We start from the raw sequence: 22,987 nt of genomic DNA, 5'->3' as shown, positions 1-22,987 counted from the left end.
TTTTTTCTCCTGCCTCCCTTCTCTTCCCCCCCCCCCCCATCTTTCTCACCGCTACCTGAACCCTCCCTGGGAGCGCGCACACACACTCCCTACAGCAGGTCTCAGGCCTGTAGGGGGGAGCGGGGAGGAGCTGGGGTGGGGGGGCAGGGGGAGGCCTGCGAGTTTCTAACCTTGTTCTTATAAACAAACCCACATGTGCAGCTGCCGCTGCTGCAACTCACCCCACAATCCCGGATACAAGTCCTGCCCCTTTAAGAGAGAGAGGAAAAAAAAAAACAACCTTCCCCAGCCCGCCTCCCACCCCTCCCTTCCCCTCCCTTTGACAGGGACCTTTGTCTCCCTCCCGTCGGCCCCGCCCCTCCTCCTTCTCCACCTCCTCCCCCTCCTCCTCCTCCTCCTCCTCTCTAACCTCCTCCTCCTTCCCATTCCCCACCTTCCTCCTCCCCTCCTCCTCCTCCCTTCTGGCACTCTCCCTCCCGCTCCTTCCCTCCGCCGTCTCAGAGAGGCGGGGGGGAGGGGGGGAGAAGCGAACCAATCGCGAGAAAGAATGAGGCCGGAGCTGCGGCGTCGCCTGTGTGAGCCAATGAGAGGGCCCCTTAGTGAGGGGCCCCACGGAGCGCGTGTCTAGCGGGAGACGAGAAGGAACCGAGAAAAGCTGAGAGTTGCTGAGAGCGGGGGGACATGGAGGCTGCGGAGGCTGTTCCCGCCGACATGCCGGCGGCTAACGGGGACATGGGCGGGTCCCGGCGCGGTCAGGGCCTAGGCCTGGTGCCCGAGCGGCTCCAGAAGCGCGAGCAGGAGCGGCTGCTGGAGGTGGAGCGGCGGAAGCAGGAGCGGCAGAACCAGACGGTGGAGGAGGAGAAGAGCGACTTCTTCGCGGCCTCCTTTGCCCGAGAGCGGGAGGCCGTGGAGCAGCTGCTGGGGTGCGCGGGCCAGGAGGCGCCGGGCCCGGGCGTGGACCCCGCGCGGCTGGACGAGGCGGCCTCGCGGCTGCAGACTCTCCAGAAGCTGCTCAACGACGCCGTGCTCTACCTGGCGCCCTACGACGTGCGGCTGGGCCAGGAGGCGCTGGCGCGGCTGCAGGGGGCCCTGGGCGAGCGGCGCCAGGAGCTGCAGCCCAAGAAGCGCTTCGCCTTCAAGTCCCGCCGGAAGGACGCGGCCGCCCAGGACCCCCGCCCCGCGGCCGAGGCCCCGCCGCCGCCGCAGCAGCCGCCGCCCGCGCCCCCGCCCGCGCCAGCGCAGGTGCCCCCCGGCTCTGGCTTCTCCGACCGGGAGTCGCAGACCCTGCAGATGCAGGCCGCGGAGCTACGCCAGCGCGACATCCTCCTGACCGGGCTGACGGACTGCACCGTCCGGCTGTACGGGAACCCCAACACGCTGCGGCTGACCAAGGCCCGCGGCTGCACCGTGCTCTGCGGGCCCGTCTCCACCTCCGTGTTCCTGGACGACTGCGTCAGCTGCGTCCTGGCCGTGGCCTGTCAGCAGCTCCGCACGCACAGCACCCGGGACACCCGCATCTTTCTGCAGGTGACCAGCCGGGCCATCGTGGAGGACTGCAGCGGCGTCCAGTTCGCCCCCTATTCCTGGAGCTACCCCGGCATCGACCAGGACTTCGAGGGGTCTGGGCTGGACAGAAGCAAAAACAACTGGAGGGATGTGGACGACTTCAATTGGTTGGCCCGAGGCGTGGCCTCCCCGAACTGGAGTGTTCTTCCAGAAGAGGAGTGGGTAATCCAGTGGGATTGATAGTGCCGGTGACCATCCTGTGAAAGGACTGTTACCGATTAATGAGGCCACACCTGTTCTAACACTTGCACTTTATTACACACTTTCCGTGTCTTAATACCGGCTATCGTAAGAGTTCTCTGCCGTAATTTCCTTTGTAAATAGCTCACGTTCAAAAAATTGCAGTGCCCCTGGTGTTGGGTAATTTGAGAATAGAGCTAACATATTTTTCCTGGTTCTTTATTTATGGTGAGATGATTCGACTTGGCTACATCGGGATGAATAAAAATCAAAAAGGTTATACGTGTGTATTTCCTTTTTAAATAGTTTTAGTGCCACGTGGAAGGAATATTACCGATTGCTAGTTAGCATAGAAAAGCAGTAGTTTTAGTGCCCTGTGGAATACCACAGATTCCTAGTTACCGTAAAAAAAATAAGTGAGATTACCAAAGACCCAGCGGATTGCTATTGAATTATTTTGTAGGCCTACTCATAGTTTCCTGTTTCAGAATTGCTTTACAGTACTGCTTTATGGGCAGTACACAGACATGTCTTCAGCATTTATGTCGGCTTAGGCCTCTGGGATATAGCTGTAGAACCTATCTCTGCGCCTGAGTTTATTTTCCTCTGGAGTTGTAGTGTGGAGCTAGTCTGACACAGAACTTCCCTGTGATTTGTTAAGAATTTGGAAGAACAGCTTGTATCAACTGTTGTACATGCAACAAAAAAACCCAACATTTTTTGTGAGGGTAATTTGCTAGACCGTTTTAGGCTCCTGTTACTCTGAGGGTTAAGGCATTTGCAGATAAGTCTGAAAGGTTTTTTTTTTGTTTCAGTTTTCTGTTTTTTAGAGGATAACTGACTTCTACAAATTATCAAACTTAACAGATATCCTTTCATGAAATGTTATAGGAGAAAGGTTCAGTCTTACTGGTTTAAAATACATTCCCACAAGACTTGCATTTTATTTGTACTTTGTAACTATAACTTTCAAAAAAACCTAAGTCACATTAATTATCCTTCAAAATTTGGTTAAATGGGTTGTAATTCTGACAGTCATGTTAACCACAATCCAGTAAAATTGCTGTAGGATCTTAAAAAGCAATGTTAATAGAAAATGAAATCTAGGATGCAACTTATTTTATGAAGGAAATAATTGGTATTAAAAGTGTCATCCATTGGGTGGCCCCTAGGTATAAACTGCTGTACTAGTATTTGGAGGCATTAAAATTTTAAAAAATAGTTCACATTTACATATTCTGGCCTTGATGCTTCTGTTTGCCTCAGTTTCCTTTTCTGTGAAATGGGACTAATAATAGCACCTACATGCCATGGTTTTTATGAGGATCAAATGAAATAACTTTATAAAGTGCTTAGCACACAGTAAACCACTGTAAATATTAGTTATTTTATTTATTACTTAGCATTCTAAACTTTACATATATTTCATCTTCACAATAAACCCTATCAGGTATGGTTTGTGTCCCTTTTTTTACTGATTAAGAAAAAAGAGACTCAGGAAAGTCTTCTTTCTTTTAAATTTTTATTGATATTTTTTGTTTTAAACTAATTCATTTCCAAATGTATCCCTACCCACCCCAGAGAGCCATCTTTGTAACAAAGAAAAGAACAGTTCAGTAGAACTCAGCAATATATCTTTGTAGTCTGAGGGAATATTTGGTATCTTATGCCCTTTCTCCTATCTACGCAAAAAAAGTGGTATTTGCACTTTCCTTTTAGGAATTGAGAGTGTTCATAATTACATGTTCATTTATATGATCATTATGTATAGGTTTCCTGGTTCTTAGGAAGGTTTCAAAGTCAACAGAGGGGATATTTTGGTTCAAAATACACTACAAGCAAGAAAAGACAGTTTTTCTGTTCTGGAGAAAGGATTTAAATCTGCTAGGAACCTTAGTTACCACCTAATCTAACTCCCCTCAAGAGAAAAGTGAGTCTCAGAGAAGTAAAGGACTTGCCCATTATCAAACAGGAGGTAGTGGAAGTGGGTTTTGAATTCATGTTTTTAATCTATAATACATAGTGCTCTTCCCATTGTTCTCAGAAGCCCCTTCTTTATTGGGGAGAAACCATGAAAATAAGAATACATGATAAATTTAATTAAATAATGGGGTTCTGAAGACAAAGGTTAATTGAAATACCTTATACTTTATGTATTATACCTTATACCTATATGCAAACATAAGTAGGTAAATGTTTATTTGAGGAGACAAGCACTAATAAAGATGAGTCAGAAAAGTTTTCCAGTAGGAGGAATCACCTAAGCTGTCTCGAAGGAAGTTAAGCATTCCAAAAGGCCAAGGTGAAGAGAAAGTATGTGTTAGGGATAGGGCAAAGGTACAAGGAAACAGATTGGAGTGCTGAATTCAAGTGAGTAATGTTAAGATGATGTGGAAGGGTGATCTTGGATCCAGATGGTGAAGACATATCCATATTCCTCAACTCCCACATTCAGTCTAATTCCACATTACCCCGCAAATCTACTTCTGTGTCTCCCTTCCCATGGCCACCACCCAAAGTTAGATTTTCAGGCAACTCTCCCCATAGTACAGTAAATAGCCTCCTCATTGATCTTCCCTTTCGATTTTCCCCTGTGTAACTTACCTTCTGTGCAGATACCAAAGCATTGAATTGACCGTGGCTCCCCCATATAAATTTCATAGATAAGGTATTTTTTTAAGGACTTTACTATCAGATTCCAAGCTACCAAATGTCTTAGTTACATTCTGTTATGTTTTGGTTCTCCCTGGCTTTACCCAGGCTATCTCATTTCTTTGAATACATTCCCTCCTCTCTTAAAGATTTCTTTAAGGATCAACTCAGGTGATATCTCTTATAAGAAACATTTCTTATGAGTGCTCTCAAACTATCTCATTTATCTATGAATAAATGAGAAAAGCATTCATTAAATGCTATGCGTTAAGAACTGAGTATACAAATTGAAAAAGTAATATGCGTCTTTTCAGGAGTTTACACTGTAATTGGAGAGACTACATGTAAAAGTTAAGAAGAAAGTCCTGTAAGGCCCCAAAGGATTAAATAATAAGACAGATAACAAGGCTCATGGGCCCTTAAGTTATACTACTAGGTCAGAGGATAGTTCATAAAGGCCTGGAGGGCATGGAATTAGGCAGATGGTAAGGTTCATAGGACCATGAGATACAGTGGGAGTGCAGTTGGTAAGGCTTTGTGATCCTCCATCTTGCCCAGCAGATTAGAGTTAACTTCTGTCTCATTCAAGTAGTATGAGCTGTGGTATCTAAAAGACAATAGGGTGTAATAGATGTGGAGGGCTACCCTCAGAGTCAGAAAGACTTGATTTAAGTCCCTCCCAGGACACATACTATATATGTGACTATGACCAAACACTGAACCTCTTAGTGCCCCCAACCAATGCTCTACAATTTATAGTTGCAGATATGCCTTGGTAGAGGAAGTTTCCATACTAGTCTGGAGTGATCCACATCCCATGACTCAAACTCCAAATGATCTGTTTACATATTCTGTCCTTCTGTAGAAGGTAAGTTTCTTGAGGGCAGAGACTTTTTTTTATTTAAAAAAATCTGTATGTCCAATACTTGGCATATAGCTTTTCACATAGTAGGCACTTAAATTGAAAGTTTCTACTTAAGCCAACCATTAGTATAGCAGCACCACTAAATTGTTCACCAACAAAATGATCAGCCTTGAGCTTCCTCTCTCTAAATATGACCTTATTTGTCACCTTTCCCTCATTTTGAGACTCCTCCTCATCTATCTTCTGGTTCTTTGAACCATAGGAGCTTTGCAAATTCTTATCTAACAGTTTCCTTCTGATTCACTTTTCTCTGCATTGAACTTCATAGTCTGACATTTCAATGACCTCAAAATTCCATGCCATCTTGAATTTCTTCTGTATCCATTTAGGAAAATATGAAGTTGGGTTTATTGTATCCACTCACCCTAACTATGAACTTCTCCTACACTTTCCCACGTCTATGCTTGTGGTCATAACATTTGCAACTCCACCTGTTGAAAGCCAATTCATTTTGTTCTTAATAAAGAATATAAAATCAGTTTGTTTTTCAAAAATTCTGAACTTAACATCAAATTAAACGAGTAAATGTACTAGAACAGAAAAAGTGAATTACACATAAAATTGGGAATCCATTAAGTATAACTTGCTTTCATTTTAAAATATTTTTTAGATTCAACATGTAATTTTCAAAGCTGTACAACTTGTCTGTGATTCTGGCCAACTCTTCCGTGCATTTTTGTCCTTCGTTTTCCTTCTTTCTTTCTTGTCTTTCCTAAAACCTTAGACCCAGTGCACTCAGAAGCCCATAGATTGAACAACAATGGATCCCTGCCCAAACTCCATTCCATGGCTGTTTTTTGGACCCTCCTGGTTTAGAGTGAATGTCAGTAGTAACTGTTTCTCTTTGAAACAACAATCCTGAGGCCCCTCCCAGCTTGATTTATTTATTTATTCTTTTCTATTTAAAGGGGCCATCCTCTGACTACTTCTTAAAGAGGCCTATTCACTGAATGGATGTCACCTCACTTTAAGTGAATACCTGAAGAGGCCTTTCAGGTTTCCCATTGCATCCTGGGTCATCTCCAGTCATCCTGATGAATATCTGGTCACTGGATTCAGATGGCTCTGGAGGAGAAGTGAGGCTGGTGACCTGCACAGCCCTCCCTCACTCAAAACAAAGTCAAGTGCAAGTCATGTCATCGTTTCTATGATGGCATGGTCCTCTTTGTAAATGAAGGATGAACACAATGACAAAAAATGCTTCAGTACCTCTCTTTCCTTTTTTGTTTTTTGTTACCCCTCTCTTCCTTTTATCTTCATCTCCTGTTGCACAAAAAAAAGAAAATGAAACTCTTGTAACATATTGTAACAAATATGCATGTTATTTCTTGTTATTGAACCAGGGGTGGGGGTACTTTGACCTCGAGGCCTCATGTGGCTTTCTAGATCCTTGGGTGCTGTCTTTTGACTGAGGTCAAGTTTTACAGAACAAATCCTTTTATTAAGGGGATTTGTTTTGTGAAATTTGGAGTCAAAGACCGCACTTGAGGATCTAGAGGGCCACATGTAGCCCTGAGGCCTCATGTTTCCCACCCTTGCAGATAGTTTCTGAATCTTTGTGAACCCATTTGGAGTTTTCATGGCAAAGATCCTGGAGTAGTTTGCCATTTATTTCTCCTGTTCATTTTACAGATGACGAAACTGAAGCAAACAGGGTTAGGTAAGACTTGCCTAGGGTCACACATCTAGTAGGTGTCTGGGGCTGGATTTGAACTCAGGTCTTCCTGACTCCAGGCTCAGAGCTCTATCCACAGTGCCACCTAGCTGCCCTAACTAATATGCATAGATGAAGAAAAATTCTCACACTGCCCATGTCCAAAAATGTACGTTTCATACTTGTATCTTGAGAATGGGGTGCATGGCATGCTTTATTACCAGCCCTTGGGAATCCTGGTTAAATAAACCCTTTCTTAAAGGCTCTACTCAGATACCTGCTCCATGAAGCCCCCACCCAGCAAGAAACCTGATGTCTCCTGAACTCTGAGTGCACTGTCTCCTCCTGTGCATTTACTGTGTTCTGATTCACCCACATCTTCCTTGTTAGATTGTACAATCCTTAAAATTAGGAGCTACATTATATTTATCTTTGTTTCTCTCTCAGGTGAAACATTGTCCTTTCTTTCAACAATCTGCATCCCTCTGTTCTCATGACCCTGCCATCCTCTCACCTTCAACAGTTATGCTCTGTTTGTCTTACATCTTCTATTTCTTCCTTCCATTGGCTCTGCCCCACCTGCCTCCCCACCTGTCTCCTTCCTTTTACCAACAAGATTTTTTTTCTCTCTAATAGGTAGTTTATTTTTTATAATATGCATTTAATATGGTAGTATAAACGCTGTCTTGATTTTATGTGTATTGTTTTACTTCTATATTTAATTTTTAATTTCAATTTTCAATTTTATTTCTTCAGTCAGCAAAAGTCTGCCTTACTCTCTCCCACTTGCTCAATCGAAAAAGCAAGAAATACAAAACACCCCTTACAAATATGTATAGTTAAAAAAAACCCATTCCTGAATTGGCCGTTTCTAAATATGTGTGTGTGTGTGTATGCATATAAATACACATTTATCTGTATCTCACCTGCACTCTGAGTCCCTCACCTCTGTATTAAGAAGTGAGTGGCATGTTTCATACAGAGAAATCATGGTCGGTCATTGAGCTGATCAGAGTTCCGAAGTCTTTTAAAGTTATTTGTCTTGATACTGTCATTATTGTATAAATTGTTCTCCTGGTTCTGCTCACTTTAGTCTGTATCAGTTCAAACAAACCTCACATAAACCATCCTCTTCATCATTTTTTAAACATAATATTATTCCATCACATACCTATACCTTAACTTGTGCAGCTATTCCCCAAATGATGGATACTCCTTCAGTTTCCAATTCTTTGCCAACACAAAAAGAGCTGCTATAAATATTTTTGTATGTATGAGTCCTTTTCCTCTTTCTTTGATCTTTTTAAGAGTATACACTTAGTAGTGGTATCAGTGGGATATGCAGTTTAATAGCTTAGGAGGCATAGTTCCAAATTGCTTTCCAGTGTGGTTGAATCAGTTCACATCTTTATCAATATTGCATTAATGTACCTCTTTTCCCATAGCCCCTCCAGCATTTGTCAAGAGATAAATCAAGCAAAACACATTCCTAAATTAGCCATGTCCAAAGAAAATGTATCTCAATCTGCATTCTTTACCTCTTTATCAAGAGATGGGAAACATATTTCATTATGAGTTTCCTGGAACATGATAAATCATTTCATTAGCCAGAGTTCTTAAGATATTCAAGGTTGTCTGTATTTATACTCTTGTGTATTTTGTATTGTATATTTTGTTCGCCTGATTCTGCTTATTTCACTCCATCTGTTCACATGTCTCCTCACGTTTCTCTAAAACCATCCCCTTCAAAATTTCTTACAGGACAATTATATTCCATCACATTTATATACATCCATTCCCTAATTTATGGTCACCTCCTCAGTTTCCAATTCTTTGACAACACAAAAATTACTGTAAATATTTCTGGACACCCTTAAAGTTTATTTTGTCTCGGACTAATCCTTCCACTAAAACATCCTCCCTTTAAATCTCTCCTTTCCCTTCTCCTATTTCCCTATTGAATGAAATGTATCTCTGTTCCTGTGTGCATTCTTCCCTCTTTTGACCAGTTCAGGTGATAGTTCAAATGTCACCTGCTCCTCCCATCCCTTCCCCCTTGTTTATATTGACTTCTATTTTTGCACCACAATTATATGAGATAATTCTTCTATCCTTCTTTTCTCTTCCTGGAATGCTCCCTCCTCTCAGTATATTCCTCTTCTCCTTCCTTTTCATTCTTGTTTTAAGATAATCAAGGTACAACAGAACTACTCTTAGGCCCTCTGTCTAATTAGACTCCTTTTATAACCCCTGATGGTAGAGTTCTGAGTAGACATATATATCATCTCCCCATATTAAAATGCAAGCAATTTATTCTTGTTTTGTTCCTTATGATTATTCATGTTAATTTTTTTATTTCTTTTAACTCTATTGTTTGCACTTCAAAGTTTCTTTGCAGCTTTGATCTTTACAACAGGAATGCTTGGAAATCTTCTATTTCATTTCTCTCCTGTAGGTCTATACTCAGGTTCCTTGGAGTTTTCATATGGGGGTTTCTTTCAGGTAATTGGTAGATTCTTTCTATTTATACTTTCCCTTCTTGTTTTAAGAGATTTGGACAGTTTTATGGTTTTGGGAGGATATAATATCTAGGCTCTTTTTTGGAGGACATAACTTTCATGTAGCCCACTGATTCTTAAATCATCTCTCCTTGATCTGTTTTCTAGGTCATTTGTTTTTGCTATGTTTATGTTGTTTTTTCAGTCTTCTACCTTGGTTTGAGTATTTCTTAATGTCTCATGGAGTCATTACCTTCTGTTTTGACCATTCTAATATTCAGGGGTGTTTGTGGCTTAGGCAAAGTTTTGTACTTCTTATTCCAAGCTATTAATTCCCTTTCTCATTCTTTCTTCCATAGCTCTCATTTCTTTTCCAATTTTTCTCTCTAGGGAACTCATTCATTTCTAAAAATTTTTTAAAACTCTTTTTTAACTCTTGCTTCATCTCTTCTAGGAATTCTAGTTGAATTTGTACCTAAACTGTGTTTTTCTTATTTTGGAGTCACCTGATAGGTAAAATATAGAATTTCAAAATTTTTAAAATTTTCATTCCTCTAATTAATAGTGATTTGAAGCACTTTGCATATAGCTATTGATTGTTTGGATTTTTTCCTTTAAGAACTGTCTGTTCAAGGCGGACTTCAGAAAAACCTGGAAAGACTTATATGAACTAATGCTGAGTGAAATGAATAGAACCAGGATAACATTATACACAGTAACAGCCACAGGGTGTGAGGACTGTTTTTGATAGACTTAGCCCTTCACAGCAATGCAAGGACCTAAAACATTTCCAAAGGACTCGATGCAAAATGCCATCCATATCCAGAGAAAGAACTATAGAATTGGAACACAGAATGAAGCAGACTATTTTCTGTTTTGTTATGTTTTGTTTTGGTTTTTCTCATGATTTCTCCCATTCATATTTAATTCTTCTATGCAACATGACTAATGTGAAAATGTGTTTAATAAGAAGAATGTACATGTAGAATGATGCATGCCATCAGGGGGAGAAAAGGAGGGAGGGGGAGAAAAATTTAAAACTTATGGAAGTAATTTGAAAACTGAAAACAAAGAAATTAATCATTAAAAAAACCTGTCGGTTCATATCCTTTGACCATTGTTGGGGAATGGCTGTTATTCTTTATTATCTTGGGTATCGGACTTTTATCCAGAGAAACTTTCTGCAAATATTTTCACAGTTAACTATTTCCATTCTAACTTGTTGTGTTCGTCCTTCGTTGCCAAAGAAGACCATGCCATCAGAGAAATAATGGCATGACTTGCACTTGACTTTGTTTTGAGTGAGGGAGGGCTATGTGGGTCACCAGCCTCACTTCTCCTCCAGAGCCACCTGAATCCAGTGACCAGATATTCATCAGGATGATTGGAGATGACCCAGGATGAGGCAGTTGGGATTAAGTGACTTGCCCAAGGTCACACAGCTAGTTAGTGTCAAGTGTCTGAGGTGAGATTTGAACTCAGATCCTCCTGACTCCTGCACTCCTGGTGCTCTATCCACTGCACCACCTAGCTGCCCCTATCCATTCTAACTGGGTGTTTTTGTCCTTCATTGTCGAAGAAGACCATGGCATCAGAGAAATGATGACATGACTTGCACTTGACTTTGTTTTGAGTGAGGGAGGGCTGTGTAGGTCACCAGCCTCACTTCTCCAGAGCCATCTGAATCTGGTGACCTGATATTCCCCTAGAACTGCATTGGTTGTATTTGTTTAAAACCTTTTTAATTTCATGTAATTAAAAACATCCATATTATTTTTTTTAATCACTTTCTCTAACCCAGGGGTAGGGAATTTTTTCATATTGAAATGACACATTAATATTTAGCTGTAATCAAAGAAGGCCACATTCAAGAAACTTCAATTAGATATACTTAATAATGTACAACATTTTGTAAAAATCTATTATGTACTTAATAATTGCAAAAAATGACTGTCATTTAATGACTTTGTTGTGTCTGCTTTTTGTTGGAAAGCATTTGAATATTTGGTCGCAGCATGGACGTCTGTAGTTTCAGTTGCTCTTCTAGATGGCTATCAGTCATTTGTGGCCTTAAGGGCATCTTGATTTGGGTTAAGTAGGAGAATGTAGATTTGAAACAGTAAGTGGTTGAAGAGCAAGAAAGCATTTTTCCGGCATGTTGCTGAAAGTGTGAGTATTCTACTGTATTTTTTCCATATTTCAATTGAACATATATATATATATATATATATATATATATATATATATATATATATATATATATATATATATTAGCATCAAACAATGACTTTAAATATTATCTACTGAGAGCTCAGCCTATTCCATGTGTAGTTCTTTAGGTGCCTGGGTGATACCAACTAGGTGAGGCTGAAATGCTAATTTGACTGTAATGTCATGATTCTCAAAGTCAGTGAACCTTTCCTTTTATTCTCCAATTAATAGGTCTATAACAGTTTCATATTCTTCAAATGACTCACATATATCATCCTGCTCATCAATGACCTTTTGCTAACTGGGAAAAATGTTCATCTGAAATTTCCTTTTGAAGAAGTGTTTTGAAAGAGGATAACTTTTATAGAAGGATGTTTCGATTTATGGGAATGGGAGGATAGGGGAGGATCCTTGGTGGCAGGGTAATAGGAGGACAAGGTAAGGGGTAGAAGTAAAGTAGAGGAGTCAGGAGGGATAGAAAACAAGAGATATATACAAACACAAACAAAGATCTGGAATAGAATTTGTTAGGGATAGTATATGTCTATATATGTACGTATGTATGTATATATATGTATATGTGTATGTATATATCTATGTATAAATATCTCCACACTTAATTGTAGTGGGGGGAGGGGAAAAGGAAGGGTGAAAAAAGAACAAAGTAAAAAGTGCACAGCAGAGGACAAAAGAAAACTTATAAGGAAGCAAAGATGGACAGCTCTCAGTATAACGTATAGTATTTATCATAAGACTTTCTTGAAATGAAAATTTATCATTACCAAAAAAAAGAAAAAACAGTAGCTCTTTTTGACATGCTTGGATTTTTTTGGACCATATACCATGTATAGACTTAGTTTTACCTTGCAAAGAAATATTCAAGTAGTTTTGATTTGACGTGATACCACACAGAAATGCATCATTCTTACAGAAATCTTATAGTAATTCACATTGCTGATCCTAGTTTTTTGAAATATATAATTAATTTATTTATTTTTACTTTTCAACATTCACTTCCACAAGATTTTGAGTTTAAAATTTTCTCCCCCTTTCTCTCCTTCCCCATTCCCAAGATGGTATGCAATCTGATATAGGCTCTACTGATTCTTTTCTTTATAAAATTTAACTATCTGTTCTCGCAGAGATAAAATTTGGTCTAAAACCTGTCCCTGCAATAGCCAGTGTACTTTAGAATGATACAGCAAATTCACACTGAATACCTCATATTCAACTTTAGCATGCTACATGACTGATGATGCTATGTTTCATTTCCACAAATATAGTTAGCAATGCTTATAACTTGTTGCAAAGAGTCACTTAAAATAGTAGCTTTAGCACAGAGATTTTGCTGATACAAGATATGATAAAAAGCAATGAGAGCATTTGGAACTGTTAATACTTTTTTCTAATTTGCACAATAAACCCTTCATGTTTTCCTGCCATGGAAGGTGCACTATCTGTACATACACTCACTAAATTTACCAAATTTAGTCCAACTTCTTAGTTTTAGTTTTAGTCCAATTATCTCTATTCCCTGTGTTCTGCTTGCAAGAGTGCTCAAAGTGAGTAACTCTTCATAGCAAAGAAAATCTTCTATTATGACCCAAATGAAGTATAAAAGCTGTGCAGAGTCAAAACTATCAGTTAATTCACCCAAAGCGATTGAATAATATATATTTTCCTTTTGAAGTATTGTATAAAGTTATTCTGTTAAGTTGAAGGCTAATTCATGCTGCCAGTCAGTTATGGTTCTCTTTCAAAGAGCCAGTTGTTTGTACTTTGAAATGTTTTGGTGGTCTAAGCATTCCACAACTTTGACAGTGCATTCTTTCACAATTTCTACATCACTGAATGACTTCTCTTTTCCAGGTCTTATTGCTGCTGGAAAGAATTATGTTTGCTTTTGCTTTTCATCTTTTAATTTCTGCAGTACAACCTTTTTGTACCTCTCCCTCTGATTTAAAATATTTGTGGTCCTTATGAGTGTTATAATGCTGATGAGCACTGAATTTCTTTAATGTTGATATTGCAGTATGACAAAGCAAGTGAATCATCTTTAGCAGAAATAAGATAATTTTGCAATTCCCAATCCTCATTTAAAAAAGTTTTTTCTTCCAACAGCATTCACTTGGTCTTTTTTGAATTAAAAAATACTGTCAAGCTGTGCAACTATTCACAAATTCCTCTTCAAATAGAAAATTGCACCAGCTGATAACAGACTGCTGTACTCAACCCTCAGAAACTCTCACCACCCAGCCTCATGTGATAGTGGCGCCAGTCAGGTGGGAGAAGTTAGAACTAAATATGAGTGTAGCAGCCATCAGTTTAGCCCTTTTGGCTTACTAATGTTCTAATTATGCCAGTCAATCTGGGAAGATTATTTCATCAAAATTTATTTTATTTGGCATTTTAAATATGTCCATTTAAAAAATAAAATAAAAATATAAAAGATGAACAAAAACGTATTAATAAAAATAAAAGGATTTGTTCTGTAAAATTTGGATTCAGTCACAAGCCTGCACTTAAGGACCTAGAAGGCCACATGTGGCCTTACAGCCACAGGTATTCCACCCCTGCTCTAACCTTCTCTGATCCTAAACTCTTCCTTTATCCATAGTTTCAAAAAGTATTTCCTTCCTTGCTCTTCAAATTTCTTTATAAAATAACCTCTTATATCTGGGCCATGTATCCATTTGGATCTTATTGTGGTGTACAGCATGAAATCTTAGTCTAAACCTAATTTCTGCCAGACTGTTTTCCAATTTTCTTGGCAACTTCTGTCAGATAATGAGTTCTTTACCATAGGAGGTCTTTGATTTATCAAACACTATGCTCATTTATTTCTATATGTCATGTACCTAATCTAATCTACTGATTAATTTTTCCATTTCTTAGCCAGTACCAAATTTTCTTTTTTTAAAATTTTTTTAAATTAAATTTATTTATTTAAGTTTTCAACATTCATTTCCACAAGATTTTGGATTCCAAATTTTCTCCCCATTTCTCCCCTCCCCCCACCTCAAAACACCGAGCATTCTAATTACCCCTATCACCAATCTGCCCTCCCTTCTAAAATCCCTCCCTTTCCTTATCCCCATCTTCTCTTTTGTCCTGTAGGGCAAGATACCTTTCTATACCCCATTACCTGTAATTCTTATTTCCTAGTTGCAAGAACAATACTCAGCAGTTGTTCCTAAAACTTTGAGTTTCAGCTTCTCTTCCTCCCTCCCTGCCCACCCATTCCCTTTGGGAGGGCAAGCAATTCAATATAGGCCATATCTGTGAAGTTTTGCAAATGACTTCCATAATAGTCGTGCTGTGTAAGACTAACTATATTTCCCCCTGTCTTATCTTGCCCCCCCCATTTCTTCTTTCTTTTGATCCTGTTCCTCCCCAGGAGTGCTGACTTCTAATTGCTCCCTCCTCCCACTGCCCTCCCTTTCATCATCCCTCCCACCCTGCTTATCCCCTTCTCCCCCACTTTCCGGTATTGTAAGATAGGTTTTCATACCAAAATGAGTGTGCATTTTATCCAAATTTTCTCTTAAGAATCTTGACCTTTTTTTGTTCCTTTAGATCAATCTTGTTATTATTTTCTAGCTATTACCTCTAGGATCATATATAAGGTGCTCTGTTTTGTATTAAATCTCTTAATAACCTAGACCCTTCATACCTTTCTAGTCTTCTTACATTTTAGTATCCTCACTTGTCTACTTACTGGTTCTGGCACATAGCATGCTCATGTCCCATCTCCCTCCCTTTACACCAGCTGTCTCCCATGCTTGAGATTCTCTGTCCCCTCACCTCTGACTCTTAGACTCTCTGGGCTCCTTCAAGACTAAAGCTCCTTCAAGAACACCTTCTGCAAAGGATCTTTACCCTTTCTCCCAGCTACCACTGACTTCCCCCTCTGAGATTACCTTTCATTTAATTTCTAGGTATCTTATTTATTTATGTTGGTTGTACGCATCTTTGTTATTTACATATTGTCTCTCCTATTAGAATGTGAGAATCTTAAGGTCAAAGACTGTGTTTTTGGTTTTATTTGTATCCCAGTGCTTAGCATAGTGCCTGGTACATAGTCAGTGCTTATTGATTAGACATAGTAAAAAAGACATGATAAATAACATAATTATAGACATAATAAAGGCAGAAATATAGACCAGATGGGTGGGAAAACTGACCCTCCCTCCTTTCCTTACCTTTTGCTCTCGCTCAAATTTAATTGCATACCAAGCCAGAGGGAAGTCTTGGAATCTTCTAACCAGAAATCAGAGAGTTGTCCAGTAAAAGAACGATAATATTGGCTCCTGACAAAAGTATTGAAAGAAAAAAGATAATCTTAATGTGGTGGCATTCTGATTTTAATTAGCTGGCAGTGGTGGTTCCTAGCCTTTAACTCTAACTAAGGAGCAGTCCCACCAGGCATAGGCTTTCTAGTCATTATGTTCTTGAAGACCAGAGCTGAGATTGTTGGCAGGCAGCCCTAAATGGATGAAGCCCAGGAGGTGGTAGCTAGGAGCAATGCCCAGCAGCAACCATAAGACCAGTAGAACATGACACATCCCCAGGAAATCAGAGAAGCCCCAGAGAATGATAGAGATGAGAAGCATTACAGACATGACACCTAGTGGGAAATGGCAGAGTCACAACAGTTCAAGAAAAAACAGTATAACTACCTACAGAGGTATTCAAAGAGGTTAAATAACTTGCCCAGGTGATAAGCAGTGCCTTGCTGGCCAGAAGATCTTGACCTTGGGAGTTACACAGACAATGCACATCTGAGGCATACAGCAATCCTACAGAGTTGTCTTTATGTCCTGGGATCATAAGTGATGGGTTATTTAAAAAATATTTTAGGATGTTGTTAATATGTGCTTATGAATCTTTGTTTTTTAAGCATTTCTGGTTTGGTAGAGAAAATAAATAGCTATCTTATCCAGTATCCATTGTTCAATTGTCTAATGAACACTTCTGAGAAATCTTTCTTAATCACTTTTGGGCAGGTCATAGATACAAGCTTTATTTTGGATATTTTCCTTAAAGCTCTAGTGAGGAGGCAATGAACCAAAAAGTGTGAGAAAAAAACCTATTCTTTCTTTTTTTTGCACTTAAATAATATTTTATTTTTTCCCAATTACATGTAAAGATAGTTTTCAATGTTCATTTTTGCAAGATTTTGAGTTCCAAATTTTTCTTCCTCCTTTCCCTCCTCCCTCCCCAAGAAAACAAGCCATCTGATATAGGTTATGCATGTACAGTCATGTTAAACATATCTCCATATTAGTCATGTTATGAAAGAAGAATCAGAACAAAAGGAAAAACCATGAGAAAGAAAGAACAATAAAAAAGTCAAAATAATGTGCTTAGATCTGCATTCAGATTCCATAGTTCTCTCTCTGGGTGTGGGTAGCATTTTACATCACAAGTCTTTTGGATTTGTCTTACATCATTGTATTGCTGAGAACAACTAGTTTGTCATAGTTGATCATCAAATAATGGTGCTGTTACTGTGTATAGTGTTCTTCTGGTTCTACTCACTTCACTCAGCATCAGTTCACATAAGTCTTTCCAGGTTTTTCTGAAATCTGCCTGCTCATTATTTCTTATAGAACATAGAATTATATTCATATAACACAACTTGTTCAGCCATTCCTCAATTGATGACCATTCCCTCAGTTTCCAAATTTTTGGCACTACAAAAAGAGCTGCTATTAATATTTTTGTATATATGGATCCTTTCCTCTTTTTTATGTTCTCTTTGGGATAGAGACCTAGTTGTGCTATTGCTGGATCAAAGGGTAGGCACATTTTTACATCCCTTTGGGCATAGTTCCAAATTGCTCTCCAGAATGGTTGGATCAGTTCACAACTCCACCAACAATGCAACTAATCCCCTTCCTTTGGGGTTAGGCTCCCCTAAAACTGAATCTTATCTATTTCATCCCAAAGCCAGAGCCCTCTTTTTTGGGAATGGAGCCCCCCAGGCTCTGGGTGATAATAGGTAGAAATTCAATAGGCAAAAGGGAAATTAAGGGTATTCCAAGTATAGGGAATGATGTGAGTGGAGACACTAAGTCAGGAAAGTGATTTTTGAGAGACATAGTGTGGTAGAAGGGAAGGAGCACTAGAGCCGGAGTACTTAAGGTTCAAATCTGATCTTTGTAATTTATTACCTATGTGATCTTGGGAAAATCGCTTCACTTCTCTGGGCCTCAGGTTCCTCTATAAAAATCAGAATCTGGGGCTGGATGCCTTCTTAGGTCACTTTGAGCTCTAAATCTATGGTTCTGTGATCATCACTCCAAGATGATAGTTTCATGCTTAAGGAGTTTGAAAAGTAATTTTTTACATCTTGAAAAATGGATATGCACATGAAGTGTGTGTGTTTCCTTCTCTTCCCCCCCCCCAGCCTTTTTTTTTTTGTAACCTAAAATAAATTGTAGACTTGGGAAGGTAACCACACTTCTATTTAAATCTTCAGTTCTTGCCACTAGAGGGCACCCATTAGATGACCAGTAGTCATCTTTGCCCATTCCCTCCTTGTAGTATGGGGTGCCATCTCTGCCCAGTCTCTTTCCCCAGAAAAGGTTCCCCAGACTGTGTCTGTAACTACTTTGGCTGCATTTGGCTTTTTTTTTGGTTTGTTACTTCATGAGATTTGATTTCCCATCCTTCTCCCTGATGCTCCTACAGCATCCACAGTGAGACCCTGATGAGGCTCTAGAGAGGAAAATGAAGGAGCCCATGGCTGCTCATCTGCTGCTTGCAGGGCTTTTTATAATTGGATCAGTCTGATTAAAGGGATTAGGGTGACCTCTCTGGCAGATCCTACTTTAATAATCTGCAACATTGGGAATGTTTCTCCTTTGCTCAAACGGGGACTTCCAGAGACAGCAGTGGATGCTACTTGCCTTTGATGAACTGTGAATTGAATGCCCCTCTTCCTGAGCTCATCTGAGCCCTAGGATAAGGGAGAAGACATGGCCAGACCCGAGAAGGGCTCCCTGCAGACTGGGCCATCTGTTGTGCCCCAAAAGCCTTGAATTCTTATCTCCAACGCTCACTAAATTTAGGAGCCCAGAGCCCACTTGGGCTCCAGCCAGCAAACATGGCACTGATGAAAGTCAAATTCGACCAAAAGAAGAGGGTCAAATTAGCCCAGGGTCTCTGGCTAATGAACTGGCTTTCAGTGCTGACTGGAATCATCCTCTTCAGCCTGGGAATATTCCTCAAGATTGAGCTCAAGAAGAGAAGTGAGGTAATGAACAACTCGGAGAGCCATTTTGTGCCCAACTCCCTGATTGGGGTAGGGGTACTAGCTTGCATCTTCAATGCTCTTGGGGGCAAGATCTGTTATGATGCTCTAGACCCTGCAAAATACTCCAAATGGAAGACATGGTTGAAGCCCTTCTTGGTCATTTGTGTTCTGTTCAACATCCTCCTCTTCTTGGTTTCTCTTTTTTGCTTCCTGATGAGGGGCTCCCTGGAGAGTACCCTGGCCCATGGGCTCAAGAATGGCATGAAATACTATAGGGACACAGATACCCCAGGTCGATGCTTCATGAAGAAGACTATTGATATGTTGCAGATTGAGTTCAGGTGCTGTGGAAACAATGGCTTTCGGGACTGGTTTGAAATCCAGTGGATCAGCAACCGATACCTAGACTTTGCCTCCAAAGAAGTTAAAGAGTGAGTAATGGCACGGGGTTTCTTGTTTTGTGTGTATGTGCATGCTTGTGTGCATGTGTATATGTGTATATATATTTTCATATCCATATGGATGAGGAAGGGAGGCATTTGAGGTGCCCCTTCCTATGACTGGGAGGAAAACCTACTAACCTACTAAGTGTCTGGGTCTACTTCTTTGGACTGGGAGGGAACTGTTTATTTTCAGATCAGATCTTCTGAGAAGTTATTTGCCTTCCCACCTCATTCATCCATAGCTGTCAGACCAGATTGTTTGGACCTGAATGTTTTATCTAGAAATGCCATCTGGCCCAAACTCAAGTATTTTCTTTTCTATTTCTCCATCACTACTTATTTTCCAAGATTCTGCCATAGACTATCATACCAAGAAGTCCATTGTTATTAAATTACAATAACAAAATAAAACCTTACATGTTTCTATTGTCTTTGACAAAAGAAAAGGATAACCTTTTTAAGGAAGGAAGAATGTTGATCTTCACTTTATGTGTGGGTCTTTTAAAGGACCTCAGCTCACAAGGAAAGCACTTGTCCATCTTTTAAGTGATACGTAAATATATTCTAGCATCGTGACTGGCACATAATAGGTGCTTAATAAATGTTTACTGACTGATATAAATATGAAATCATGAATTATTAATTTTATGTTTTCTAACTTGTGGTTAACAATTATAATGATATTACTTTTTTGTTTGGTTTAGCAGAGGTGCCTGGCACCTAGTAGGCATTTAGTAAATGTTGATCGACTGACTGATTTGTGATTTCACCAATGGAACTCCTAGAGTGGAAATTCCTTCTACTAATGCAGACCAGCAACTTGGCAGTAATTTTTGATTTTAGGGGGTTGCCTGGTGCACTCAGAGGTTCATCGACTTGCCCAGGGTCACATAAACAATATGTTTTGGAGACAGGATTTGAAACTAGGTTGTAAGGGCTTCATGACCAGTCCATTTCACAACACTGTTTTTGTGATGTGGTAATCAAAGTAAACCAAAATGTTCTTCTGTGTCTTCCGGTCCTTTTTCTGAACAAATGCCCACCATCCACCCATACCTTTGGTTGTTAGGTTCAAAAGAAAGCTATTCAAAGTCAATCTGGTGAATAGGATGAGTGATGCCTCCAGGGGAATGGCAGGTTAGGTCCCCACTGATTTTCTTATATGGCTCATAAGCTAACTCTGAAGGTCATTTCAAAAGAGGAGATTCAGAGGGGAGACTTGTTGGAATGAATATGAAAGGAAAAGGGACTGAGCTTGCTTTCTTGCATTTGAGAGAACTGATGACCTGTCTTCCTTTAATACACAAAGTTAACATTATAACAGTCACTGAGCTGTTCTTCAAGTGATAACACTGGGCTACCCACCTGCTGATCCCCCTTATCAAGAGACCACAGTGACCAGAGGATTGGCTCAGGGCTAGTGGTGCAGTAGGTAACTCTGATAAAAGGCTTACTCAATGAATCTGATGCAATCATACAGACATTTCAACATTATATGATGAACTAATGAGCCATACACCCTAAAGAGATGTAGGCAGAGCCACAGTAAGGCATTGTCTCAGTAGAGGACATCTGGGTCCCAGTGGCGAGCCTTACTCCTTCCCACCATCACATTTTTATATTACCCAGAAATCTTTCTAAGACCCATCAGTTTTGATGACCTTGGACCTAGATGGTTTCTAGCTCAGCAGGGTCAAAAGAATCACTATGGATTTGGAGTTAGAGAGTTGGTGTTGGGATCCCAGCTTCACCACTAACTGTGTGAAATTGGGCAAGTCAGTTAACCTTTGTGGGCCTCAGTTTCCCCCTCTTTAAAATGAGGGGGTTGGATTACAGCAGGGTTTCTTCACCTTCTTTTGTGTCATGGACCCTTTTGGCAGTCTTGTGAAGTCTTGTGGACCTAATAATTTTAAGTACCTAAAATAAAATAAACAGGATTACAAAAGAAACCAATTGTATTGAAATGAAAATGTAATCCTCCTCCCCATCCACAATCATAGGACCTTCTAAAATCTGTCCATGAAATCTAACCATAAACCCCCAGGTTAAGAGTCTCTAAGCTGGATGATCTCCGGCTCCAAATCTATGAACTAGATTAGCTAATTATAGCTAATTTTTATGTGGTGATTTAATGTTTGCAAAGCACTTTCTATCCTTTATTTCATTTGTTCCTCACAACAACCCTGTGAGGGAAGTGCTCGTTATCCTCATTTTACAGATGAAGAAGTTGAGGTTTCGGGAGATTGAGGACCCCAGAATCGCATAATGAATGAGTGTTTTGAGGCAGGATTTAAACCTTTTCTTCCTCTCTCCAAATTCAGCCCCCTGAAATGAAAGGTTTGACTTGGACACCTCTATGAGTTACTCCAGCTTTAAACATGTTAGAATTCCAAGTCCCTTCCTCTCTCTGGGTCTCAGTTTCCCCTTCTGAAAAATGAGAGGTTTGGATTCGGTTATCTCTAAAGTGTCTTCCTTGCAGGCTATGAGTCTGAACATCAAACCCCGAGGGCTTGCCTGACTATAACTATATCTGAACCTGAGAGAAATCCAGACTGAAGGTCATTGCTGGAGGATTTTGTTTTCTCCTTGAGTGCAGATTATAGCTGTAAATCCCTGTTGGAGGAGGGGACCATAAGCCTTTCTGTCCTTCGTACATGGGGGCTGTGTGTGTGTGTGTGTGTGTGTGTGTGTGTGTGTGTGTGTGTGTGTGTAGTTACAGGCAGTATCATTTAAACATCTCTCCAACTTTCCTAGCATGGGTGTGAGGCCAAACAAACTTTAAGTTTTACAAAATGCTTTATATTTGTTATCTATTACATAACTGTTATATATTTATTATTGTAAAATATGTTATATATGACCATTATATATAACACAATATATAATAAGTAATTATATATCTTATATTTTCTATTTAACAATTATTATAACGATTTTTGTTTGGGCCTGTGATTCCACTAGTACCGTGACCTTCCAGAAAAGAAGCTTCCTCCCTTTATGTAGATTGGCCCCTTAACTGTAATTTATAAATTTAGAGTCAGTCAGGGCCAATGAGATGTTAAGCTATTTGTCCAGGGCCACATAAACAACACAGGTCAGAGGCAAGTCTGAAACCCAGGTCTTCCTTGGGCAGGAGAAGCAGCAGCCAGCTGGTGGTTTGAGAATCCACATGTAGCCAACTCCAAACTAATCCACAGAAAAACCCCAACATTTGGATTCTCCTTCTCTCCAGATAATTCCTAGACCCCATAGTCAGAAGGAGCAAAGTAGGGCTTTCTCCAAGCCTCAACTTTGTCCTGAGGAGCTGGATGCCTCAGGCAAAATTGAACTATAAGAAGACTCTTCACTGCTTTATTCTATGTTTAGTTACAAGTTGGTCATGTAAAGAGAGAGCCAGCCTCAGAGCCAGGAAGGCCTGGGTGAAAGTCTCTGACTGGTTGTATGACTCTGGACAAGTTTCTCAAAACTCTCAGTGCTCAGTCAATTCTGTAGAAATCTCTGTTTTAGAAAAGTTGCAGCTATACATTGGCAGAGGGGGATTTCCTTATCAGGAGATCCCTGTGCTGATAAAATTTTGGGTTTGGACCAAAAAAGTTT

General features: G+C 40.1%; 3 protein-coding genes across 3 annotated transcripts in view; 2 read left to right on the top strand and 1 right to left on the bottom strand.

Annotated features, from left to right (window-relative positions):
* The window catches only part of BICRAL (BICRA like chromatin remodeling complex associated protein), a 101,951-nt gene extending 101,680 nt beyond the window's left edge, over nucleotides 1-271 (bottom strand). Inside the window, exon 1 of the mRNA XM_072642182.1 lies at nucleotides 222-271. The gene's annotated coding sequence lies outside the window, so the exon portion shown is untranslated. The remainder of the gene's footprint in view (nucleotides 1-221) is intronic.
* A 231-nt stretch (nucleotides 272-502) lies between these two features.
* On the top strand, nucleotides 503-2,978 carry TBCC (tubulin folding cofactor C). Its single transcript, XM_072642177.1, has one exon. The coding sequence runs from the start codon at nucleotides 682-684 to the stop codon at nucleotides 1,744-1,746; it is 1,065 nt and encodes a 354-aa protein (XP_072498278.1). The 5' UTR covers nucleotides 503-681; the 3' UTR covers nucleotides 1,747-2,978.
* Nucleotides 2,979-14,566: 11,588 nt separating this feature from the next.
* PRPH2 (peripherin 2) overlaps nucleotides 14,567-22,987 on the top strand; it is a 34,181-nt gene continuing 25,760 nt past the window's right edge. The window contains exon 1 of the mRNA XM_072642176.1: nucleotides 14,567-19,378. Coding sequence (XP_072498277.1) covers nucleotides 18,798-19,378 — 581 coding nt within the window. The 5' untranslated portion in view covers nucleotides 14,567-18,797. The remainder of the gene's footprint in view (nucleotides 19,379-22,987) is intronic.

This window comes from Notamacropus eugenii, chromosome 2 (assembly GCF_028372415.1).
Source record: "Notamacropus eugenii isolate mMacEug1 chromosome 2, mMacEug1.pri_v2, whole genome shotgun sequence".
Classification (NCBI taxonomy): domain Eukaryota; kingdom Metazoa; phylum Chordata; class Mammalia; order Diprotodontia; family Macropodidae; genus Notamacropus; species Notamacropus eugenii.
This window is presented reverse-complemented; position numbering and strand designations above follow the sequence as displayed.